The 26,837-nt window shown below is 37.8% G+C and overlaps 1 protein-coding gene across 3 annotated transcripts in view; it reads left to right on the forward strand.

Moving 5' to 3' along the window:
* The window catches only part of RNF17 (ring finger protein 17), a 181,277-nt gene extending 154,440 nt beyond the window's left edge, over positions 1-26,837 (forward strand). For 2 of the 3 annotated variants that reach the window (XM_044249366.1, XM_044249364.1), the window contains exons 32-35: positions 16,446-16,614; positions 19,502-19,637; positions 22,105-22,294; positions 26,227-26,707. In XM_044249366.1, coding sequence (XP_044105301.1) covers positions 16,446-16,614; positions 19,502-19,637; positions 22,105-22,294; positions 26,227-26,325 — 594 coding nt within the window. In that variant the 3' untranslated portion in view covers positions 26,326-26,707. Of the gene's footprint in view, positions 1-16,445; positions 16,615-19,501; positions 19,638-22,104; positions 22,295-26,226; positions 26,708-26,798 lie in introns of those variants that run through there. The other variant, XM_044249365.1, reaches the window with a different exon arrangement.

Consider the following 26,837-nt stretch of genomic DNA (forward strand, 5'->3'; position numbering starts at 1 on the left):
TGATGATGAGTGATATTGAGCCTCTTTTCATGCTCCTGTTAGCCATCTGGATGTCTTCTTTGGAAAAATACTTGTTAATGTCTCTGCCCATTTCTTAACTGGATTATTTATTTTTGGAGTGTTGAGTTTGAAAAGTTCTTTATAGATTTTAGATACTAACCCTTTATCAGATGTCATTTACAAATATCTTCTCCCATTCTGTAGGCTGCCTTTTAGGTTTGTTGATCATTTCCTTCACTGTGCAGCTTTTATCTTGATGAAGTCCCAGTAGTTCATTTTTGCTTTTGTTCCCTTGCCACAAGAGATGTATCTAGTTAAGAATTTGCTGTGGCTAAGGTCATAGAGATTGCTGCCTTTGTAGTGCTCTAGAATTTTGATGGTTTCCCGTCTAACACTTAGGCCTTTCATCCATTTTGAATTTATTCTTGTGTATGGTGTAAGAAAGTGGGCCTCTTTCATTCTTCAGCATATGGGTGTCCAGTTTTCCCAACACCATTTGTTGAAGAGACTGTCTTTTTTCCATTGGATATACTTTCCTGCTTTGTCAAAGATTAGTTGGACATAAATATGTGGGTCCAATTCTGGGTTTTCTGTTCTCTTATATTGACCTACCTGTCTGTTTTTGTGCCAGTACCGTACTGTCTTGATGACTACAGCTTTATAATAAAGTTTGAAGTTTGGACTCGTGATACCTCAGGCTTTGGTTTTCGTTTTCAGGATTGCTTTGGCTATTGGGGGTCTCTTGTGGTTCCATACAAATTTTAGGACTGTTTGTTCTAGCTCTGAAAATTTCTGGTGGTATTCTGTGTTGGTATTCTGTAGAATGCTATGGATAGCATAAACATTTTAACTATATTTACTCTTTCAATCCATGAGCATGAAATATTTTTCCTATTTCTTTGTGTCAGCTTCAGTTTCTTCCATAAGTGTTCTATAGTTTTCAAAGTACAGATCTTTTACTTCTTTGGTTAGGGTTATTCCTAGGTATCTTATGGGTTGGTGCAATTGTAAATGAGATCGATTCATTGATTTCTTTTTCTGCTGCTTCATTATTGGTGTTTGGAAATGAAACAGATTTCTGCACAGTGATTTTATATCCTGTTACTTTGCTGAATTCATATATTAGTTTTAGCAATTTTTTGGTGGTCTTTCAAGGTTTTCTACATAGAGGATCATGTCTGCAAATTGTGAAAGTTTGACTACTCCTTGCCAATTTGGATGCCTTTTTTTTACAGTGTTCCAGGATTCATTGTTTATGTACTACACCCAGTGCTCCATGCAATATGTGCCCTCTTTAATTTTTCTTTTTTTTAATAAATTTTTATTTATTAGAGAGAGCAGAATTAGAAACAGAACACAAGAGGAGGGGATGGGCAGAGGGAGAGGGAGAAAGAGGCTCCCCAATGAGCAGGGAACAGGACATGGGGCTCAATCCCAGGACCCTGGGATCATGACCTGAGTCAAAGACAGATGCTTAATGGACATATCTGGGTGGCAAGCCTGGATGCATTTTATTTGTTTTTGTTGTCTTATTCCTGAGGCTGAGACTTCCAGTACTATGTTAAGTAGTAATGGTGAGAGTGGACATCCCTGTCTTTTTCCTGACAGTAGAGGAAAAGCTCTCAGTTTTTTCCCATTGAGGGTGATATTAGCTGTGGTTCCTTTGTATATGGCCTTTATGATGTTGAGGTATGTTCCACCTATCCTTTGTTGAGGGTTTTCATCAAGAAAATATGCTATATTTTGTCAAATGCTTTTGCTGCCTCTATTGAGAGAATCATGTGGTTCTTATCCATTCTTTTATGTGGTGTATCACATTGATTTACAAATATTGAACCATGCCTGTAGCCCAGGAATAAATACCACTTGATTGTGGTGAATAATTATTTTAATGTAATGTTGGATTCAGTTTGCTGGTATCTTGTTGAGAATTACTGCATCCCTGTTCATCAGGGATATTGGCCTGAATTCTCCTGTTTAATGGGATCTTTGGTTTTAGAATCAAGGTAATGCTGGATTCGTGGAAGAAGTTTGGAAGATTTCCTTCCATTTCTGTGTTTTGGAACACTTTGAGAAGAATAGGTATCAACTCTCCTTTAAATGTCTGATAGAATTCCCCTGTGAAACCATATGGTCCTGGACTTGGCTTTGTTAGGAGAATTTTTATTACTGATTTAATTTCTTTTCTGGTATGGGTCTATTCAAATTTTTAATTTCTTCCTGTTTTAGTATTGGTCATTTATATGTTTAGATGAATTTATCCATTTCTTCTAGAATTCCCAGTTTTTTGGCATATGATTTTACATAATATTGTTATATTGTTTTTATTATATTAACATATAATGTATTATTAGCCCCAGGGGTAAAGGTCAGTGAATCACCAGGTTTACGCACTTTACAGCACTCACTATAGCAGATACCTTCCCCAGTGTCTATAACCCAACCACCTTCTCCCTATCCCCCTCCCCCCAGCAACCCTCAGTTTTTTTTGTGCCATTAAGAGTCTCTTATGGCTTGTCTCCCTCCTGATCCCATCTTGTTTCATTTTTTCCTTCCCTATCCCCAAACCCCCCACGTTGCCTCTCAAATTCCTCATATTAGGGAGATCATATGATAATTGTCTTTCTCTGATTGACTTATTTCAATCAGCATAATACCCTCTAGTTCCATCCACATCATCACAAAAGGCAAGATTTCACTTCTTTTGATGGCTGCATAGTATTCCATTGTATATATACACCATATCTTCTTTATCTGTTCATCTGTTGATGGACATTTAGGTTCATTCCATAGTTTGGCTATTGTGGACTTTGCTGCTATAAACATTCGGGTACACGTGCCCCTTTGTATCAGTGCATTTGTATCTTTAGGTAAATACCCAGTGGAGCGATTCCTGGGTCATAGGGTAGCTCTATTTTCAACTTTTTGAGGAACCTCCATGCTGTCTTCCAAAGTGGTTGCACCAGCTTGCATTCCCACCAACTGCCTTTCTCTGCATCCTTGCCAGCATCTGGTATTTCTTGACTTGTTCATTTTAACCATTCTGACTGGTGTGAGGTGGTATCTCATTGTGGTTTTGATTTCTATTTCCCTGATGCCAAGTGATGTGGAGCACTTTTTCATGTGTCTGTTGGCCATCTGGACATCTTCTTTGCAGAAATATCTGTTCATGTCTTCTGCCCATTTTTTGATTGGATTATTTGTTCTTTGGGTGTTGCGTTTGATAAGTTATTCATAGATTTTGGATACTAGCCCTTTATCTGATATGTTGTTTGCAAATATCTTCTCCCATTCTGTCAGTTGTCTTTTTTTTAATTTTTATTTATTTATTTTTATTTTCAGCATAACAGTATTCCTTGTTTTTGGACCACACCCAGTGCTTCATAAAATCCATGACCTCTCTAATACCCACCACCTCTTTCCCCCAACCTCCCACCCCCGTCACTTCAAACCCTCAGATTGTTTTTCAGAGTCCATAGTCTCTCATGGTTCGCCTCACCTTCCAATTTCCCCCAACTCCCTTCTCCTCTCTAACTCCCCTTGTCCTCCATGCTATTTGTTATGCTCCACAAATAAGTGAAACCATATGATAATTCACTCTCTCTGCTTGACTTATTTCACTCAGCATAATCTCTTCCAGTCCCGTCCATGTTGCTACAAAAGTTGGGTATTCATCCTTTCTGATGGAGGCATAATACTCCATAGTGTATATGGACCACATCTTCCTTATCCATTCGTCCGTTAAGGGCATCTTGGTTCTTTCCACAGTTTGGCGACTGTGGCCATTGCTGATATAAACATTAGGGTACAACTGTCAGTTGTCTTTTGGTTTTGTTAACTGTCTCCTTGCTGTGCAAAAGCTTTTGATCTTGATGAAGTCCCAATAGTTCATTTTTGCCCTTGCTTCCCTTGCCTTTGGCAATGTTCCTAGGAAGACGTTGCTGTGGCTGATATCAAAGAGGTTGCTGCCTGTGTTCTCCTCAAGGATTTTGATGGATTCCTTTCTCACATTGAGGTCCTTCATCCATTTTGATTCTGGTTTTGTGTGTGGTGTAAGGAAATGGTCCAGTTTCATTTTTCTGCATGTGGCTGTCCAATTTTCCCAACACCATTTATTGAAGAGGCTTTATTTTTTCCATTGGACATTCCTTCCTGCTTTGTCGAAGATTAGTTGGCCATAGAGTTGAGCATCTATTTCTGGGATTTCTATTCTGTTCCATTGATCTATATGTCTGTTTTGTGCCAGTACCATACTATCTTGAGGATGACAGCTTTGTCATAGAGCTTGAAGTCTGGAATTGTGATGCCACCAACTTTGGCTTTCTTTTTCAACTTTCCTCTGGCTATTTGAGGCCTTTTCTGGTACCATATAAATTATAGGATTATTTGTTCCATTTCTTTGAAAAAAAATGGATGGCATTTTGATAGGGATTGCATTAAACATGTAGATTGCTTTAGGTAGCCCAGACATTTTCACATTGTTCTTCCAATCCATGAGCATGGAACATTTTTCCATTTCTTTGTGTCTTCCTCAGTCTCTTTCATGAGTACTCTTAGTTTTCTGAGCTCAGATTCTTAGCCTCTTTGGTTGGGTTTATTCCTAGGTATCTTATGGTTTTAGGTGCAATTGTAAATGGGATTGACTCCTTAATTTCTCTTTCTTCTGTCTTGTTGTTGGTGTAGAGAAATGCAACTGATATCTTCCCATTGATTTTATATCTGACTTTTTTTTTAATTTTTAATTTTTTATAAACATATAATATATTTTTATCCCCAGGGGTACAGGTCTGTGAATCGCCAGGTTTACACACTTAACAGCACTCATCAAAGCACATACCCTCCCAATGTCCATAACCCCACTCCCCTTCTCCCAACCTTCCTCCCCCCAGCAACCCTCAGTTTGTTTTGTGAGATTAAGAGTCACTTATGGTTTGTCTCCCTTCCAATCCCATCTTGTTTCATTTATTCTTCTCCTACCCACTTAAGCCCCCATGTTGCATCACCACTTCCTTATATCAGGGAGATCATATGATAGTTGTCTTTCTCCGCTTGACTTATTTCGCTAAGCATGATACGCTCTAGTTCCATCCATGTTGTCGCAAATGGTAAGATTTCTTTTCTTTTGATGGCTGCATAGTATTCCATTGTGTATATATACCACATCTTCTTGATCCATTCATCTGTTGATGGACATCTAGGTTCTTTCCATAGTTGGCTATTGTGGACATTGCTGCTATAAACATTCGGGTGCACGTGCCCCTTTGGATCACTATGTTTGTATCTTTAGGGTAAATACCCAGTAGTTCAATTGCTGGGTCATAGGGCAGTTCTATTTTCAACATTTTGAGGAACCTCCATGCTGTTTTCCAGAGTGGTTGCACCAGTTTGCATTCCCACCAACAGTGTATGAGGGTTCCCCTTTCTTCGCATCCTCGCCAGCATCTGTCATTTTGATTTTAGCCATTGTTGATTTTAGCCATTCTGACTGGTGTGAAGTGATATCTCACTGTGGTTTTTGTTTTTTTTTTTAAGATTTTTTATTTTATTTGACAGAGAGAGGTCACAAGTAGGCAGAGAGGCAGGCAGAGAGAGAGGAGGAAGCAGGCTCCCTGCTGAGCAGAGAGCCCGATGCGGGACTCGATCCCAGGACCCTGAGATCATGAACTGAGCCGAAGGCAGCGGCTCAACCCACTGAGCCACCCAGGCGCCCTCACTGTGGTTTTGATTTGTATTTCCCTGATGCCGAGTGATATGGAGCACTTTTTCATGTGTCTGTTGGCCATCTGGATGTCTTCTTTGCAGAAATGTCTGTTCATGTCCTCTGCCCATTTCTTGATTGGATTATTTGTTTTTTGGGTGTTGAGTTTGCTAAGTTCTTTATAGATTTTGGATACTAGTTCTTTATCTGATATGTCGTTTGCAAATATCTTCTCCCATTCTGTCAGTTGTCTTTTGGTTTTGTTAACTGTTTCCTTTGCTGTGCAAAAGCTTTTGTTCTTGATAAAATCCCAATAGTTCATTTTTGCCCTTGCTTCCCTTGCCTTTGGTGATGTTCCTAGGAAGATGTTGCTGTGGCTGAGGTCGAAGAGGTTGCTGTCTGTGTTCCCCCCAAGGATTTTGATGGATTCCTTTCTCACATTGAGGTCCTTCGTCCATTTTGAGTCTATTTTTGAAATGGTCCAGTTTCGATTTTCTGCATGTGGTTGTCCAATTTTCCCAACACCATTTGTTGAAGAGGCTTTTTTCCATTAGACATTCTTTCCTGCTTTGTCGAAGATTAGTTGACCATAGAGGTGAGGGTCTATTTCTGGGCTCTCTATTCTGTTCCATTGATCTATGTGTCTGTTTTTGTGCCAGTACCATGCTGTCTTGAGGATGACAGCTTTGTAATAGAGCTTGAAGTCCGGAATTATATCCTGACATTTTACTGATTTCCTATACAAGTTCTAGTACATTTGGAGTGGAGTCTTTTGGGTTTTCCACAAAAAGTATCCTATCATCTGCAAAGAGTGAGAGTTTGACTTCTTCTTTGCCGATTTGGATATCTTTAATTTCTTTTGTTGCCTGATTACTGAGGCTAGGACTTCTAGTACTATGTTGAATAGCAGTGGTAATAATGGACATCCCTCCCATGTTCCTGACCTTAGTGGAAAAGCTTTCAGTTTTTCTCCATTGAATATGATATTCGCAGTGGGTTTTTCATAAATGGCTTTGATGATATTGAGGTACATACCCTCTATCTCTACACTTTGAAGAGTTTTGATGAAGAAAGGATGGTGTACTTTGTGAAATGGTTTTTCAGCATCTATTGAGAGTATCATATGGTTCTTGTTCTTTCTTTTATTAATGTGTTGTATCACATTGATTTGCGGATGTTGAACCAACCTTGCAGCCTTGGAAAAAATCCCACTTGGTCGTGGTGAATAATCCTTTTAATGTACTGTTGGATCCTATTGGCTAGCATTTTGGTGAGAATTTTCGCATCTGTCTTCATCAAGGATATTCGTCTGTAATTCTCCTTTTTGATGGGGTCTTTGTCTGGTTTTGGGGTCAAGGTGATGCTGGCCTCATAAAATGAGTCTGGCAGTTTTCCTTCCATTTCTAGTTTTTGGAACAGTTTCAGGAGAATAACTGTTAATTCTTTAAATGTTTGGTAGAATTCCCCTGGGAAGCCGCCTGGCCCTGGGCTCTTGTTTATTGGGAGATTTTTGATGACTGCTTCAATCTCCTTACTGGTTATGGGTCTGTTCAAGTTTTCTGTTTCTTCCTGGTTCGGTTTTGGTAGTTTATAGGTCTCTAGGAATGCATCCATTTCTTCCAGATTGTCAAATTTGCTAGCGTATAGTTGCTCATAATATGTTCTTATAACTGTTTGTATTTCTGTGGTGTTGGTTGTGATCTCTCCTCTTTCATTCATGGTTTTATTTATTTGGGTCCTTTCTCTTTTCTTTTTGAGAAGTCTGGCCAGGGGTTTATCAATCTTATTAATCCATTCAAAGAACAAGCTCCTAGTTTTGTTGATTTGTTCTATTGTGTTTTTTTTTTTTTTTGGTTTCTATTTCATTGATTTCTGCTCTGATCTTTATAATTTCTCTTCTCCTGCTGGGTTTAGGCTTTCTTTGCAGTTCTTTCTCCAACTCCTTTAGGTGTAGGGTTAGGTTGTGTATTTGAGACCTTTCTTGTTTCTTGAGAAAGGCTTGTATCCCTATATATTTTCCTCTCAGGACTGCCTTTGCTGTGTCCCACAGATTTTGAACCATTGTGTTTTCATTATCATTTCTGTCCATGAATTTTTTCAGATTCTCTTTAATTTCCTGGTTGACCCATTCATTTTTTAGAAGGATGCTGTTTAGTCTCCATGTATTTGGGTTCTTTCCATATTTCCTCTTGTGATTGAGTTCTAGCTTCAGAGCATTGTGGTCTGAAAATATGGAGGGAATGATCCCAGTCTTTTGGTCCTGGTTGAGACTTGATTTGTGACCCAGGATGTGATCTATTCTGGAGAATGTTCCATGTGCACTGGAGAAGAATGTGTATGCTGTTGCTTTGGGATGGAATGTTCTGAATATGTCTGTGATGTCCATCTGGTCCAGTGTGTCATTTAAGCCTTTATTTCCTTGTTGATCTTTTGCTTGGATGGTCTGTCCATTTCAGTGAGGGGGGGTGTTAATGTCCCCTACTATTATTGTATTATTGTTGACGTGTTTCTTTGATTTTGTTATTAATTGGTCTATATAGTTGGCTGCTCCCATGTTAGGAGCATAGATATTTAAAATTGTTAGCTCTTCTTGTTGGGCAGACCCTTTGAGTATGATCTAGTGTCCTTCCTCATCTCTTATTATAGTCTTTGGCCTAAAATCTACTTTATATGTTTCCACCCCAGTTTTCTTTTGATGTCCATTAGCATGGTAAATTGTTTTCCACCCCCTCACTTTAAATCTGGAGGTGTCATTGGGTCTAAAATGAGTGTCTTGTAGACATCATATCGATAGGTTTTGTTTTTTTATCCATTCTGATACCCTTTGTGTTTTGATTGGGGCATTTAGCCCATTTACATTCAAGATAACTCCTGAAAGATATGAATTTAGTGCCATTGTATTGCCTGTAAGGTGACTGTTACTGTATATTTTCTCTGTTCCTTTCTGCTCTACTGCTTTTAGACCCTCTCTTCGCTTAGAGGATCCCTTTCAATATTTTCTGTATGGCTGGTTTGATGTTGGCAAATTCTTTTAGTTATTGTTTGTCCTGGAAGCTTTCAATCTCTCCTTCTATTTTCAATGCCATCCTACTGGATATAGTATTCTTGGCTGCATATTTTTCTCATTTAGTGCTCTGAATATATCATGCCAGTTCTTTCAGGCCTGCCAGGTCTCTGTGGATAAGTCTGCTGCCAGTGTAATATTTCTACCATTGTATGTTACAGACTTCTTGTCCCAAGCTGCTTTCAGGATTTTCTCTTTGTTACTAAGACTTGTAAGTTTTACTATAAGATGACGGGGTGTGGACCTATTTTTATTGATCTTCATGGGGGATCTCTGTGCCTCCTGGATTTTGATGCTTGTTCCCTTTGCCATATGAGGGAAATTCTCTACAATAATTATCTCCAATATACGTTCAGCCCCCCTCTTTCTTCTTCCTCTGGGATCTCAATTATTCTAATACGGTTTCGTCTTATGCTATCACTTATCTCTTGAATTTGCCCCTCGTGGTCCAGTAGTTGTTTGTCTCTCTTTTGCTCAGCTTCTTTATTGTCTGTCATTTGGTCTTCTATATCACTAATTCTCTCTTCTGCCTCGTTTATCCCAGCAGTGAGAGCCTCCATTTTTGATTGCACCTCATTAATAGCTATTTTTATTTCAAGTTGGTTAGATCTTAGTTCTTTTATTTCTCCAGAAAGGTCTTTTATATCTCCAGACAGGGTTTCTCTAATATCTTCCATGCCTTTTTTGAGCCCAGCTAGCACCTTGAGAATCATCATTCTGAACTCTAGATCTGACATATTACTAGTGTCCATATTGATTAGGTCCATAGTCTTTGTTACTGCCTCTTGTTCTTTCTTTTGTGGTTTTTCTGGCTTGTCATTTTATCCAGATAAGAATATATGAAGGAGAGAATAAAATAGTAAAAGGGTGGCAAGGACCTCAGGAAAATATGCATTAACCAAATCAGAAGAGACCTCAAATCGTGGGGGGGAAACGAGCGGTAAAAAGTAGTTTAAAAATTTTAAAAAAGAAAATATATATATTTTCTTATATATATTTGAAAGTATGAGTAGAACAGAGACACCCACTTAATTTTGGGAGTTTTTCGGTGTCTTAGAAGAAACTACCTCCCAAAATTTTAAAGAGGAAAAAAAAATACACACACACTCACACACACACACACACACACACACACACAAATAAGGGTAAACATGATCAAGGGATGGAATATGAGTATAAAAATGAAAATTTTAAAAAAATTCTTTAAAAAGGAGTTGATAAGATAAGTTGGTTGGGAAAAGAAAACAAAGGAAAGTGTAGAGAATTTGCTGAGGCTGGAGCCTAGAACAAAGCCCTGTGCTAGATTTAGGGTATATTTTGATCTATTAGAAGAAGTTGTATCCCAAAATTTTTTAGATGGAAAAAACCCTATGTGTATACAAAAAATAAAGTTAGATACAATGAGGGATAAAATATTACTATAATAATGAAGATTCAAAAGGATTTTTTAATGAATGGTATTGTTAAGATAAACTAGTTAAAAAATGTTAAAGAGGAAAGAGTAAAAGTTAAAAAATTAGAATAAGAAAAAAAATTTTTTTAAATTAATTAACTTTGCAAGACTAGAGAATCATGGGGAGAAAGCCATGAATTCCATGCTTTGCTTTCTCCTCCTCTGGAATTCTGCTGTTCCCCATGATAAGTGAACTTGGTCTTGGCTGGATTTCTTTCTCATCTGGGGTTGGGGCCTTTTGTAGTTCTCAGGTGTCTTTGCCCAAGGCAGAATTGCATCGCCCTTGCCAGGGCCAGGCTAAGTAATCTGCTCCAGTTTGCAATCAGAGCTTTTGTTCCTTGAACACTTTCCATAGAGTTCTGGAGGATGGGAATGAAAATGGTTGCCTCCCAATCTCCAGTGAAGAGGAGCCGAGAGTTCAGGGCCCCACTCCTCAGAGCGCCCTTGGAGAAAAGTGCTCAATCACTCCCGTCTCCCTGGTCTCCTGCCATACTCTGAGCTCACCCAGCCTGTGATCAAGCGCCTCTGTCTCTGGCACACAGACCCACCTGGAATCTCCAAAGCAGATCCTGGCTGCTGTTCCTGGGGGGTCTCCTGGGATCTGCCACTTTGGGGTCCCTGCTCAAAGAGCAGTGGCCTAACTGTGCCACAGATCACAGTTTAAGGTAACCCGGAGTTGAGAGCTCACTCCTCAGCTCTGTCTCTGTAGCTGGCTTTCCTGCTCTAATACCTGCAAGCTCTGCGACACTGATACCCCCGATCCTTCTGTGACCCTGTGGGACCTGACACCATGCTGTCCCTGGCTTCACCCCGGCTTAGCCTCTGGAGCGATTCCCTCAGTGGAGCAGATTTTTAAAAGTTCTGATTTTGTGCTCCGTTGCTCTGCTAATTGCCAGGAGCTGGCCCTTCTCCCCACAGTCTATCTTCTTTTTGCTTTGGATTCATTTCTCCACAGGTCCTACTTTTCAGAAGGTGGTCAATTTTCTGTTCCTAGAATTGCTGCTCTTCTCTTTGATCTCCTGTTGGATTTGTAGGTCTTCGGAATGGTTTGATAAACTATCTAGCTGATCTCCTGCTACCTGATGTCATCTCAGCCTGCCACTCCTCTGCTATCCAACTCCTCTTCCTCATAATATTCTTATATTCTTATAATTATTCTTCTTGTAATTATTTGTAGTTCTGTAGTTGTGATGTGTCCTCTTTCATTCATTATTTATTTAGGTCTTTTCTCTTTTCTTTTTAATAAGTTTGGCAAGGAGTTTATAAATTTTAATTCTTTCAGTGAACCAGATCTTAGTTTTGTTGATCTGTTCTGGGTTTTTGTTTCTATATCATTTATTTCTGTTCTGATCTTAATTATTTCCCTTCTTCTACTGGCCTTAGTTTTGCTGTTCCTTTTCTCCCTCCTTGAGGTATAAAGTTAGGTTGTTCATTTGAGACTTTTCTTGCTTCTTGATGTAGATTTGTATTGCAGTATGCTTCCTTTAAAATCACTTTTGCTGCATCCCAGAGGTTTTAGACTACCATGTGTTCATTTTCGTTTGCTTCCATTTTTTTTATTTCTTAATTTCCTGTTTAACCAGTTTATTCTTCAGAAGGATGTTCTTTAATCTCCATGTATTTATGATCTTTCCATATTTTTTCTTTTTTTTCATTATGTTAGGCACCATACAGTACATCATTAGTTTTTGATGTAGTGTTCCATGAGTCATTATTTGCGTAAAAACCCATATTTTTTTCTTGTGGTTAACTTCAAGTTTCATATTGTTGTGGTCTGAAAATATGCATGGTATGACCTTGATCTTTTTGTATTTGTTGAAGGCTGATTTATGACCCAGTGGGTGATCTATTCTGGAGAATGTTCCATGTGCACTCAAAAAGAATGTGTATTCTGCTGGTGTATTCTGAATATGTCTGTTAAGTCCACCTGGTCCAGTGTATCATTCAAAGCCTTGTTTCCATGTTGATTTTCTGCTTAGATAATCTGTCCATTGCTGTAAGTGGGGGTATTAAAGCCTTCTACTATTATTGTATTATCATCAATGATTTTCTTCGCTTGTTGTTAATTGATTTATATGTTTGGGTGCTCCCAAGGTGGGGGCATCAATATTTGTAATTGTTAGGTCTTCTTGTTGGATACACCACTTAAATATGACATAGTGCCCCTTTACATCTCTTGTTAGAATTTGTAGTTTAAAATCTAGTTTGACTAATATAAGTATGGCTACTCCAACTTTCTTTTGGCATGTATTAGTATGATAGATGTTTCTTCATCCTCTTGTTTTCCATCTACAGGTATCTTTAGGTCTAAAAGGAGTCTGTTGTAGGTAGCATATCGATGGGTCTTGTTTTTTAATCCATTCTGATGCCCTTTGTCTTTTGATTGGAACATTGAGTCTCTTTACATTTGGAGTAATTATTGATAGGAATTTAGTGCCATTGTGTTAACTGTAAAGTTGGTGTTTGTGGTGATGTTTTCTTTCTTTTCTAGTCTTTGTTGCTTTGGGTCCTTTTTTTCCCCACTCAAAGAGTCCCCTTCAATATTCTTGCAGGACTGGTTTAGTGGTCATGAACTCCTAGGTTTCTCTGGGAAACTTTATCTCTCCTATTCTGAATGACAGCCTTGCTGGAGTTGGCTGCATATTTCTCCCATTCAGCATGTTAAATATATTTGTCATTGTTTTCTGGCCTGCCAAGTTTCTGTGGATTGATCTGCTACAACCCTCATCCATCTTCCCTCATAGGTTAAGAATTTTTTTCCTTGCTGCCTAAAGATTCTTCCTTGTCTGTTTATTTTGTGAATTTGACTATGATATGTCTTGGTGGTGATGGTCACCACCATTGCTGAATTTAATGGGAGTTCTCTGTACTTCTTGGATTTTATTGTCTGTTTCCTTCCCAGTTTAGGGAAATTTTCAGCTATACTTTGCTCAAATACACCTTCTGCCTCCTTTTCCCTCTCTTCTGGGACTGCTATGATATGAATGTTATTAAGCTTTAAGGAGTTGCTGAGTTCCTTAAGTTTGTATTTGTGATCCAATACCTTTCTTTATCTCTTTTTTCAGCTTATTTTCCGTAATTTTATCTTCTATATCACTGATTCGTTCATCTGCTTTGTCCATCCTCATTGTTAAGTCAGTAACAGCATTTTAAATTTTGGCCTGATTGGTTTTTAGTTCTTTTATCTCTGTAGTAAGGAATTTTCTAATGTCTTCTATTCGTTTTCAAGCCCAGCTACTATCCTTATAAATTTTTTAAATTCTTTTTCATACAAATTACTTACATCTGTATTGATTAAATCCCTGGCTGTTAGTTCTTCCCGTTCTTTATTTTGGGGTGAATCCCTCCATCTTGTCATTTTGTCTAGGTTCCTGTTTTATTGTATGATAGCTAGCTTGTCATATTCCTGCTGCTGAGGATAATGACTATATTAAGAAGAGGTCCAAAAAAAGTGGAGGGATCCTATATCACTCTGTTGTTGTGTTTTGATGTTCCTACTCTCAGGTCAGTCCTCTGCAGATTTCTCCTTGCCTGCAGTGGTGGAGGCATGTTTAGACCCTGCCCACTGTGTGGCAAGTTTTAACTAGGTGTGTCTTGGTCTGCTTATTAAAAGAAACTAGAAGGGGAGGTGAACCATAAGAGACTATGGACTCTGAAAAACAATCTGAGGGTTTGAAGGGGCAGGGGATGGGAGGCTGGGGTACCAGGTGGTGGGTATTATAGAGGGCACGGATTGCATGGAGCACTGGTTGTGGTGCAAAAATAATGAATACTGTTATGCTGAAAATAAAAAATAAATTAAAAAAAGAAACTAGATCCAAAAAAAATTTAAATAAAAAATAAAGGAGAAGCAACAGCTAGATCCTACTTCCCCTAGAACTGAAGCTTTGCAGCACTCTATGGTCAGTAGATTTGGTGCATGTGAGAGGTTTGTGCTGATTCTCTAGGGAAGAACCTGCTGCACTGATTCTCAGGCTGACTTGTCCTAGTGGAGTTGCACTTGCAAGGCACAGGGGGGTGGAGCTTGGTGGTCTCCACTGGGGGGGTGCTTTGTTGCTCCCTGAGGTCAGTCAGTGCTGATGGAAGGGGGAGGGGGGAAATGGCATCACCCTGTTCTCTCATCCCCAGAGTGGGGAGTTCAAGCCAGCCACTCTTTTGGAAGTCCTCACAGAAGAGCAAACAGTCACGCCTCTTATGCCCCCAGCTTCTGTTAGATTCCTACCTTCACCCTGTCTTTGTCCAAGTTGTCTGTCTACTTAGGTGGCACAGTACTCCTATGTTTTATCTCAGGCATATGGCTGTTTTATGGACCCACTGGGCATAGATCCACACTGATCCTCTTGGGGAGGGTCTTGCCATGCTTTTGCCATTTGCCAATTTGTCCCATAAAAGTAGTTGCATGACAAGTAGTTGTTTGGAGTCTATGGTTAAGTGTAGCAAAAAGCCAACACCAAGGCTTATTGCTCTCAGCTGGTGTCTGTTCCTGTGTTAGGGAATGGGGCAGTACGTTGGCACCACCAGTTCTTCTGTCCCTGGAAAAGCTGTGCCACCACTCCCAGATGCACTCCAAGAAGGGAAACTTTCTTGCCTTACTACCTAGAGGATCCTTAGACCATACTGCCTATTCCAGGGTCTCAGCCCTCCTTCCCAGTAGGTGTACCCCTAAGCCCACCAGGCATGACCTCAGTAATAGCATGGACTTCTAAAACTTCAGACTTTGCACTCTGGTGCTTATAGTAATATGTGGGAATCCACACTTCTCTTTTTCCCAGTCAGTAGTTTGGGCGAACAGTTTTTCTTGTGTCATCCCCTGCATGCTGCTTCATCCTTTCTTTCCCTTCCTCTCTTTTTCTCTCTCTCCGCAATCAGGGCTCCCTTCCCTCCATGGCACTCACTGTTCTTTTCTCCCCCAATCCACTCTCTGCAGCCCCTACCTTCCACCTGGTGGTCATTTTTCTACTTGTAGAAATGCAGTTTTCTTCTCTCAGTCCTCAGATCAATTTCTCATGTTTATTTAGCTGTGTTCAAGGGAAAAGGCAAGCCCAGGGTCCCCCTTCTCCTCTGCCATCTTAACTCCTCTTCTCATCTTTCGGATTTTAAATAGTTGACTTCCAGTGTGCCAACTGTATAATTTCCTCTTCAGACATTTGTTAATAAAACAAGTGTCTCTTAAGGGCTTGCTGGGTTTCAAGTGTTGTGTTGCTTTAGTCTATTTATGTCAATATTAAATTTTTAAGGCAGAACTGTTTCCATCTTTGAAATCTTAAACATCTCATTTCCTTGTCCTCTTCCTACACTGAACTCTAGATACTCCTTATTCTGCTCTGTTTTTCCATGTCATTTATCACCTTCTAATACATTTTCTTACTATGTTTGTCTGCTTCTCCCTATTAGAATGTAACTACATGAAGACTGGGAGCTTTGCCCTTTTGGTCACAGATGTGTCCCCAGGATCCAGAATATTGCCTAATATATAGTAGTAAATCAATAAATATTGATTGAATAATAAGTGCCCTGAAGAAAATTCAATTATATGTCCTTACCTAACAAGAAAGAAGAAAAAGGTGGCAAATTAAGTAGAACAGGCAGTTCCTTTAGCTGTTTTACATATTAGACCATTCTTTCACAGGAAAATTTGCTAATTCCATTAAGGAAGATAGCAGTGTACAACTGTGTTGGGTTTTATAATGATTTCTTTTCATATTAGTTATTTATTGCTGCATAAGAAATTATCCCAAACTTAGCAGCTTAAAACACGTATGAGAGTCAGAAATCCAGGAGCTAGTTAATTAAGTGCTGGCTTAGGATGTCTCATTGACAAGTGCTCAGCCAAGATAGTGGGGGGCGGGGGGCACGCTGCAAGACCCACTTCCAAAAAGACTCCCATGGATGTTACCTGGAAGGCTCAGTTCTTGGCCCTGTGGGCCTCTCCATTGGTATGCTAAGAACATGGTTGCGTGCTTCCCTGAGAGAGAACAGTTGTAGAAAGAGCGTACCACCAAGACAGAGGCCACATGTCTTTGATGATCTGGTCTCAGCAATCATGTATCATCACTTATGTCATTATCTTTTGGTCATAAAGATCAATTCTGGTATCATGTGGGAGGGAAATTGTACAAGGTATCATCGGGATCCATTGTTAGAGACTACCACAGTAATTTTGTCCATATAAATGAATATTAAACATTATAGAATTTGAAAGGTTTTTTTCCTTCCCTTTATCCACTTAGGTGTATATTTGCCTTGATTCTGTAGAAAGTTGTAATCTGTTTAACCAGCATAGTGATACAGATGACAGTGGAATCAGCTGGGAATCTGAGTCTGAGAGCCTTAATGAAGCACTGCGGAGGTTTAATAAGAATGTGGAGACATTTCCTCTTCTGACAGATTTTAGAACAGGTATACTAAATCTTCTGAGTAAAATGGGATTCTTAATAAACCATTGTTTTGTTTTAAGGGCTTTTGAGTTTCAGCTATTTCTAATGTTAACTGATGTATTTTTAAATTTTCTACTTAAATTCAATTTAATTAACATATAGTGTATTATAAGTTTCAGAAGTAGAACTTAGTGATTCTTCAGTTGCATGCACCCAGTGCTTATTACATACATCAAATGCCCTCCATAATGTCCATCACCCAGTTACCCATCCCCTGCACCTGCCTCCCCTCCACAGCCGTTTATTTCCTAGAGTTGAAAGTGTCTTATATTTTGTCTTCCTTTCTGTTTTCATCATATTTTTCCTTCCCTTCCCCTATATATATGTTTTATTTCTTAAATTACACATGAGTGAAATCATGTGATATTTTTATATACTTTATATGCGTGATCTCTTTGATTCCTCAAGACACTCTATAGATGATCTTTCTCATTTTCTAGATGAGTAAAGTAAGAGAAGGGAAATAACTGCCTTGGGTCACTTCCATTTTCTAAAACTCAGGCTGCATTGAAAAATTGCATAAAGATGATTTTTCTAAGCTTGAGGTTTTGCCATTAGCTCAAATTGTTAGAGTTGTCATTCACACCTGAGTGGCAGTAATTTTAATTACAAACTATCTACACTGATAATTTGAAGTAGGGTAGGGGAGCTCAGATTGTCCTGTCCTGTCAGGATAGGTCAAATCATGTTTTTTTCCTTCTAATCCATTTCTACCCATATTTAGTAAATATATGTGATTCTTCTATGAATAAAATGCATCTTATTACTGGTGTTGACAATTTCTGAAAAGCAAGAGTGGTGTCTACATTTTGTGTGTGTGTGTCTTTTTGTGTTTGTGTGTCTATACATTTTTATCAGTATGCGATATATAGAGTAGATTTATTCATAGCATTTTGTACATATCAAAAGATATGCTAAAGCAAAGGAAAACATCAGCCTAAAGTCTTACCTGGTTTTAGTCAATGAGATTTTAATTAGTTGTGACTCTTGTTTTGGTGATAAATAGCACTGGCTATTCCCTCTGCCTGGAATGTTCTTCCCCCAAACTGTAAGCAGTTTAGATCTCTGCTTAACTGTCTCCATATTGCAGGTCTTCCCTGTCCTCCCCATATAAAGTAGCACTGCCTGCCACCTTCTCCTATGCCATTTTTCTCCATGACTTCTGTTCCTTTTTTAAATAGCACTCTGAACAAGGGACTCTTTGTACTGCTGTGTCACTAGCAGTTAGAAGGATACCTTGCACAAGTTAGGTGCTCATAAACATTTGTTGAATGAGTGGAAGAATAAGTTCATGATTTTTACTTTTTATAAACTCAGATTTATAGTCTGGAAGAAGCAGTTCCTTCCTCATTGTCTTCTTGTCTCAAGGGAAGTCACAGAAGCATTCTGTGTGTAATGTGATCATTCATGGAGTTATATATAGCTCCATTTTCTGTGGGCATTTTATTTTTTCTGTGAGTATTTATTTTTCTGTAGGTATTTTTTATTCTTCAATAAGTTTTTTTAAGTATTCATATGTACAAGTTGATTCATAACCAAGTGCCTATTAAATAGTTGTGTAAGTTAAAATAACACAACTAGCTGGGTTTTTTGGTTTTTTATTTTTTTAGTTCTATTTTGAGATGAACTTTCAGCCATGTTTTTAAGGATGGAAATGGTAGAAGCTGAGACTGTTAACAGTGATTCAGTCAATTGCTTACTGTGCAGACAGCTCAATTAGAAGACATTCTTTACTATTCTATTGATAATCTTTTCAATAAACACAATAAATTATTTAAAACTCTTTGATAAAAATCTTTGTACATTAGAGTCATGTAGTGTTTAAATATTACTTGCCCAGAGCTATACTCTGTGGAGATTATGTAGAAAAGAATATGATAATATAAAGAGAGGGATGGAAGTGGGGCAAGACAAGAGCTCAAAGTGTGTTCCATCTACTCAAATCTGAAAGTGTCTGTAGAGAAGAGAATACATATTATACCAATTTTTCCACAGTTTTACTCAAACCTGGCATTCATTTATTAGCACATTTTCTATTGGGCAATTGCTTGTAACAGGTACTATATTAGCAATACACATACAGTTCTGCACATAAGAACTAATGGGACAAGAAAACCAGGTTCAGTATGAAAATAACAGCTCATATCAAAGGTGTATGCACAGTACCATCGGGTCACAGAGAAATTATGACTAGGAGTAGTTAGGGCTTTTTATAAAAATCATGTTGGAGCTGATCTTTGAAAAGAGATGATTATCCAGAAAAGGGTATAGGAGAACATTTTAATTACAGGGAACTTCCATGAACTAAAGTAGTAGGTTAGGTAATTTTCGTTGGGTAACACTTGGAAATATGTGATAGGAGTTGGTTGGGAATAATTGTGAAGAACCCTATTATTGCAGTACTAAGCACTTGATATTGCAGATGGTTATAATACCCCTGAAGAATTTTAAAGAAGGGCAATTGAAGTTTTTAAATTCAAAACTGAAAGGAATAGCAGAAACTATTTTATTATCTTCTGCAGAAGATGATGGCTTAAATGAAAAATTTTGGGAGTCTAACAAGTGCGGGCACTGAAGGATAATTGAAGCCATGGGCAGAACTAGAAACTATGAGAATGGGAGAAGTGCCTTTCTTAAGAGTGTAATTCTTAGGAATTAGGAAAAACAAGGCGTATAAATTATAAACAGAAAAAAGCAGAATCCAACATATGACAGACTATTGTTTGTTTAAATCTGAATGATGGGTTTATGGTGATTACATTTTCTTTGTAATTTTCCGCATTTAAAAAATTGTTTTTTAAAGAAAATACAAGGTAATGTGATTTTTTTTCCTTTTTCTTTCTTTCCAGAAATGCCCTGCCTTGCAGAATATGATGATGGCTTATGGTATAGAGCAAAGATTGTGTCTGTTAAAGAATTTAATCCTCTAGCTGTCCTGGTGCAATTTGTTGATTACGGATCAACTGAAAAACTGACAATAAACAGGTTGTTTTATTTTTGTCAACTTCGTTGAACTAGAATTCTTAGAGGTTTTTTAAATAGTAATTATTGGGAAGAGAAAAACTATTTTAAAGCTATTTACTAGGATTTTTTGAAAGTGTGTCTTTTTATTATGGTAAAATATAGAATTTACCATTTTAACCATTTTTAAGTATACATTTAATTGTCATTAAGTATATTCAGGATATTGTGCAGCTATTGCCACTGTCTATTTTCAGGATGTTTTCCTAATCCCAAACAGAAATTCCGTATATATTATATATATTATATATATATAATACGAATTTCTGTTTGGGATTAGGGATTATATGTATTATTTATATAAATAATACATATATATGCATATGTATATATTTATATATAAATACATATAAATATATATTTATATTTATATATAAAAATATATATGTATATATATAAATATATATGGCTAAATAATACTAAATAATACTCCTAAATACTACATTTATTTATTCACATGTTGATGGACACTTGGGTTGTATCCATCCTCCAGCTATTATGAATAATGCTGCTATGAACATTAATTGTGCAAGTAGCTGTCTGAGTCCCTGCTTTCAGTTGTTTAGCATGTATACCTGGAGGTGGAGTTGCTGGAGCATATGGTAATTTTGTTAAACTTTTCGAAGAACTGCTAAACTTTTCTGCAGTGTCTATACCATTTTACATTCCCACCAGCAATATACAAGCATTCCAGTTTCTCCACATCCTTGCCAACACGAGTTATTTTCCATTTTTTGTTTGTAATATTGTGGTAAAATACATGTATCATAAAATTTGTCATCTTAACCATTTGAAATTAGTTAACATTAACTATTCAACTAATTTAACTATTTAATTAACAATTAAATTAGTTAACATTAGTTAACTATACTTACATTGTTATGTAGCCAACTTCCAGAACTCTTCATTTTGTAAAACTGCAACTCTGTACTCTTTAAACAACATTCCTCATTTATTTCCCCCTCATCCCCCTCACCCGGCAACCACCATTCTACTTTCTTTCCCTATGAACTTAACTATTATAGGTAAACCATATAAGTGGAATCATATAGTATTTGTCCTTTTGTAACTGGCTTATTTTACTTAACATAGTTTCCTTAAGGTTTGCCGTGCTGTAGCATGTGTCAGAATTTCCTTCCTGTTTAAGGCTGAATAATATTCCATCATATGTGTACCCTACCTTTTTTTTCTCCATTCATCCATGGATAAATGTTTATTTGGGTATCTGTGTTGATTCCACCTTGTAGCTATTGTGAATAATGCTGGTATGAACAGGAGTGTACATATATTTCTTCAAGGCCCTGCTTTCAATTCTTTGGGGGTATATGAGAACTAGAATTGCTGGATCATACTCGTTCTATTTTTAGTATTTGGAGAAACCAGCAAACTGTTTTCCATAGCAGCTGTACCACTGTACCATTAGTAGACAGTCAAATGATAAGTGAATGAGTGGGTTTCGAAGTGACATTAAACTTCATTCCCAGAATGGGAATTCTGATCAAAACTGTGGAAAGGACTGAACTGTAGTAATTTTGAATTGTTTAATGCAATAGAACCTGCATCAAAAGGTTCAAATAAACACATACAACACTCATGTTCTAAGTGTCCAAGAATTCCAGTCTCTATCTACATCCTCATAAACACTTCATATTTTCTGGTGTTTTGATAGTAGCCACCTTTTTAAAAAAATTTTTTTTAAAGATTTTATTTATTTATTTGAGAGAGAGAGACAGTGAGAGAGAGCATGAGCGAGGAGAAGGTCAGAGAGCGAAGCAGACTCCCCATGGAGCTGGGAGCCTGATGTGGGACTCGATCCCGGGACTCCAGGATCACGCCCTGAGCCGAAGGCAGTCATCCAACCAACTGAGCCACCCAGGCGTCCCCCTTTTTAAAAATTTTTATTTGAGAAACAGAGAGAGTGTGAGAAGCAGGAGGGTCAGAGGGAGAAGCAGACTTCTTTGCTGTGCAGGGAGCCTGATGCAGGACTTGATCCTGGGACTTCAGGATCATGACGTGAGCCAAAGGCAGTTATTTAACCAACTGATCCAGCCAGGAACTTTAAAGTAGCTACTTTAATGGATGTGAAGTTGTATTTCACTGTAGCTTTGATTTGCTTTTCCCTGGTGATTAATGATATTGAGCACCATGTCATGTGGTTGTTGACCATTTATATATCTTCTTTGGAGAAATGTCTACTTTCTAGTGTATATTTTCTCTCATCCTGTAGGTTGCTTTTTCACTGTTGATTATGTCCTTTGTAGAGTTTTTAATTTTGCTGTAGTCAGATTTTTTCTTCTGCTGTTTATGCTTTTGATATCACAGCTAATTCATTGCCAAATCCAATGTCATAAATTTTTCCCATTGCAGTTTTAGCTATTAGAGAATTTTAATTGTGACATTCTGAACATTTTAAGAATTTCTTTTGTGACAGACTGCGTCAAATTCCTCTTCACCTTATGCAGTATCCAGCCCGTGCCATAAAGGTTCTCTTGGCAGGGTTTAAACCTCCCTTAAGAGATCCAGGAAAGACAAGAATACCATATTGTCCCAAATGGAGCATGGAAGCACTATGGGCTATGATAGACTGTCTTCAAGGAAAACAACTTTATGCTTCTTCCATGGTAACTATCTATCTTAATTATCCAAAATCTTATTGAAGATATTTCTAGCGTCCCTAGCCACTTTCTAAAGTGCTTTCTATCTATGCAACTCTAGATGCAAAAAGAAAAAAAATGCTTTAAAACATATAAATCTGTAAATACTATAAGATTAAGGCTTATTAAAATTATGCTTGTTTATATTTAGCAAATTTTTATTAGCCCTACAATGACATAAAATATAACTGATGTAATGAATAAGAAAAATGATCAAGATGAGTATCCTATAGTCAAAGAACTCATAAATCAGTGAGAGAAATGAAACATTTGTAAACCATTTGTAAATATGAGGTAGAATGAAATATGTTCTATAAAATAAGTATAGGTACAAGGACACTTCCCTCTGTACAGATCAGGATAGGATATGGTATTTGAGCTCCTCCTTAGTAGACAGTCAAATCATAAGTGAATGAGTGGGTCTCAAAGTGACATTAAACTTCATTCCCAGAATGGGAATTCTGGTCAAAGCCGTGGAAAGGATTTGAACTGTAGTAATTTTGAATTGTTTAATGCAATAGAACCTGCATCAAAAGGTTCAAATAAACACATACAACACCCATGTTCCACACATACCACACACAAAGAAATATACAATGCACAGTACACTTACAGAAGATAACACACAAAATATATAGCACAAGGCACCCATACACCACATACCACACATACTGTATGCCACACCAAAGAAACATAACACACACATACTGAAAACCTTTCCCACACACTACACATACCACAAACACACCACACACATCATAAAACTACACTCAGAGCACACATATACCACACATAATACACACACTACACACTCTGAACACACAAAACAAGAATTAAACAAAACATACAAGACATACAAACACTACATATAGCACGGACACCATAGAAACCCCACAAAACCACAAAAGTACCATTCATATACCACATATTCACGGCAGACACCACATATAACCAACACCACATGAACAGCTCAAAAATACACACCACTGAAAAACACCACACATACAGCACTCACACCTTGCACATAATAGAGAAACATATAACACACTACACACATAGAACATACAAAATAAATTGCAATCACAACACCCAAACACCATATACTCACCATTCAACACACACCAAACATAACATACACACATCACTCAAAAAATATTCAGACCTCATACACACCTACATCACATCTCTACTACAAACTGCACACACAACACATATTCATCACATATATCACATCACTCAGTACTTAAACACCCCACATATAACATACCATAATCACAAATACCACATGCCACACATAATCTGACACACAGTACACACAGACCATGCACACACATATGCTGCACATGTTTTACACACACCATACATATACCTCAGACACACCATACACCACATAAAAACCACACTCAGTACACATATAGCATACACACAACACATATCATACATATTCCAAATACACAACACACACTAACTAAACATAAAACATAGAGTACATAAACAGAGTACACACATATCACACATACACCACAAAAACACAACACACACACACATAAAATAGACAATGCACAGTGTAGAAATTTCATTCACACACCACCACACATAACCACCACCACATAAACACACAACACTGGGACACACACACCACTCACAATAGACACCAGCATACACTATACACTAAGGAAAATAGCATACACACAAACAATACACAAAACACATGGAACATAAACACACCAAACACATCAATACTAGTGTATTGATTTCATGTGTGCACAGTATATGTTTGGTGTGGTTATGTGAATAAATAGTTTTATTCACCACACATACTACACATATATCAAATACATCAGACAACACTTAAACATCATACACACCACTCATAAACCAAATACAACACACTTATGCTATACACACAAGTATATACATACATATATGCATACATGTTTGACATACCATGCCCCCACATCTCACGCATACACATAATGCACACATACTAAACACACACAACACATACACCACAGATATACCATGCACCAGTCAAAACCACACTCACACTGTCCATACACCACAGGCACTACATACATACAGCACACAACATCATACACTCCATACAGCACACACAAACTATACATAACACAAACCACACATAACACTATACAAAACCACACACCAAAATATACCACACACTACAGAAATACCAAATACCACAAATACACCACACATACTAACACTACACATATACCTCACAAACCTACAATACCAAAATAAAACACACATCACACATATATTACTCAACACCACCCATCACACACAGAAAAAGACAAAATGCGTAACACATATAGAATATACATACACAGAGGGCCTGGGTGGCTCACTTGGTTAAGTGCCCAACTTGTGATTTTGACACAGGCCTTGTGTAGGGCTCTCAACTCAGCAGGGAATCTACTTGAGATTTTTTCTCCTTCTCCCCCTCCCCCTGCTCAAGCACATGTACTCTCTCCCTAATTGATAAATCATTAAAAAAAAAATACAACACATAGTGCACACACATACCCATGTACACACTACACATACAACACGCACACCAAACATACCACAGACACACCACACAATCAACACACACACTCCTATATCACATACATACATTTATTTAAAAAATAAATGTTCAAATGTTCATATTGTGTTTAATATAAATATGCTTGCTTTAGAGCTTTAGCATGTCACAAAGGGGAAGTCCATAGGCAGAATCTGGCCTGAACGTGTTTTAAAATTGGAAAAATTAACCCCCCAAAAAGTCTCTATTTTGGGGGCACCTGGGTGGCTCAGTCGTTAAGCAGCTGCCTTCAGCTCAGGTCATGATCCTAGCATATTAGGATCGAGTCCCACACTGGGCTCCCTGCTTGGTGGGAAGCCCACTTCTCCCTCTGACCCTCCCCTCTCATGCTCTCTCTCTCTCTCAAATAAAATCTTTAAAAAAATTTTTTTAAATTTTAAATGTCTTTGTATTTCTGATTTCTGATTAAATATTATAAATTCTAGGAATCCTGACTGCTATATGAGCAGTGAGCTCATATAACAACTCCTTTGAATGGACTAATTCAACAACTTCTTTGAGGACTAATTCACCTTAGTCCTCAATACTGCTGTTTTCAGCCCAACCTACCCTGATTTTGGGACCCAGGATTTGCAGATTCCTGATGTACTGGCTCTGACAAGAGTGAACTCTTAATATAACAGTGCTTTTACTAGAAAGTGCTTTTTGAAAACCTCCATACGCACCATGCTTTTGTGTGTCAAAGTAGTGTAAATAGCCATACACAGTTTCTCTCAAGGAGCCAGTAAAAATACAGACAGGGCTAGTAAGTATTCTTACAGACATGTATTTATTCATCTCTATGAAAAACTCATAATTTGGCCAGTTTATGCATAAAAGCATAAGGCCTTCTAGATAGAATATAAATGAATCTTAACAGGGATGGTGGTGTTAAGGCCCACTGGCTTAATCTAGGAAAACTTTGGGTTGGAGTTACTTTTTTTTTTTAAGATTTTATTTATTTGAAAGAGAGCATGAGAGCTAGGAGTGTCAGAGGGAGAAGCAGACTCCCCACAGAGCAGGAAGCCCGATGTGGGACACGATCCTGGGACTCCAGGATCATGACCCAAGCCAAAAGCAGTTGCTTAACCAACTGAGCCACACTGGCACCCTGGAGTTACATTTTTAAATAAAGTATAAGAATGGAAAGAATGGATTTAATAGGAAATCATCACAAACACCTTTTAAAATACAAATTGTTAATAAATTTGGAGAGTGCGTTTTCCTTCCTATGTGATATAGGCCAGATGTAGGAGGGGAAAACCAGCAAAGACCTTACTGTATTTTTTTGACAACTGTCTTTTAATTTTAGGCTCAGGCACCAGAACAAATAGTGACATTATATGAAGATGAACAATATCCAGTTCATATGTCATTAGTAGAAATGGGGCTGGCGGACCAAGATGAATGATGTAAGTATCATGGCTTCTTGTTCCTGCATGTGACTAATACAGTGGAGATTAATGCTAAATTACCCATAAAAGCACCTTCAGACTTTCCTTGATTTCTCGAAGAATGACAACAAAGCTCAACAAGAATCTTTCTTCTAAACTTCTTCATAGGCCCTTTTCACCTATCGAATACCAGAATCAAAGAGGATCTCCATCTGTAAGAATGCTTGAAATGACTATCATAGTAACAGATAGTTGCTGGGGATGGGCAGAAGAGCAGAAGGAAGTGGACACTTTAAGTAATTTAAGCATATTAGTATATGGTATGCACAGAACAACATTGAACAATCCATGACCTAATAACAAAGCTATTAAAATACTTGGGTAACCAGCTATTTATTCATCCACATAAATGTAACAAGTGATTCAGTAACTAGTCTGAACATTTACTTAAGCAAATGTTTTAAAGTAACATGCATTTTGTTTTTTTCAGGTATACAGTGCAGAGCATCTATACAGCAGCCCAGAAGAA

The sequence above is a fragment of the Neovison vison genome, chromosome 5, assembly GCF_020171115.1.
Source record: "Neovison vison isolate M4711 chromosome 5, ASM_NN_V1, whole genome shotgun sequence".
Classification (NCBI taxonomy): domain Eukaryota; kingdom Metazoa; phylum Chordata; class Mammalia; order Carnivora; family Mustelidae; genus Neogale; species Neogale vison.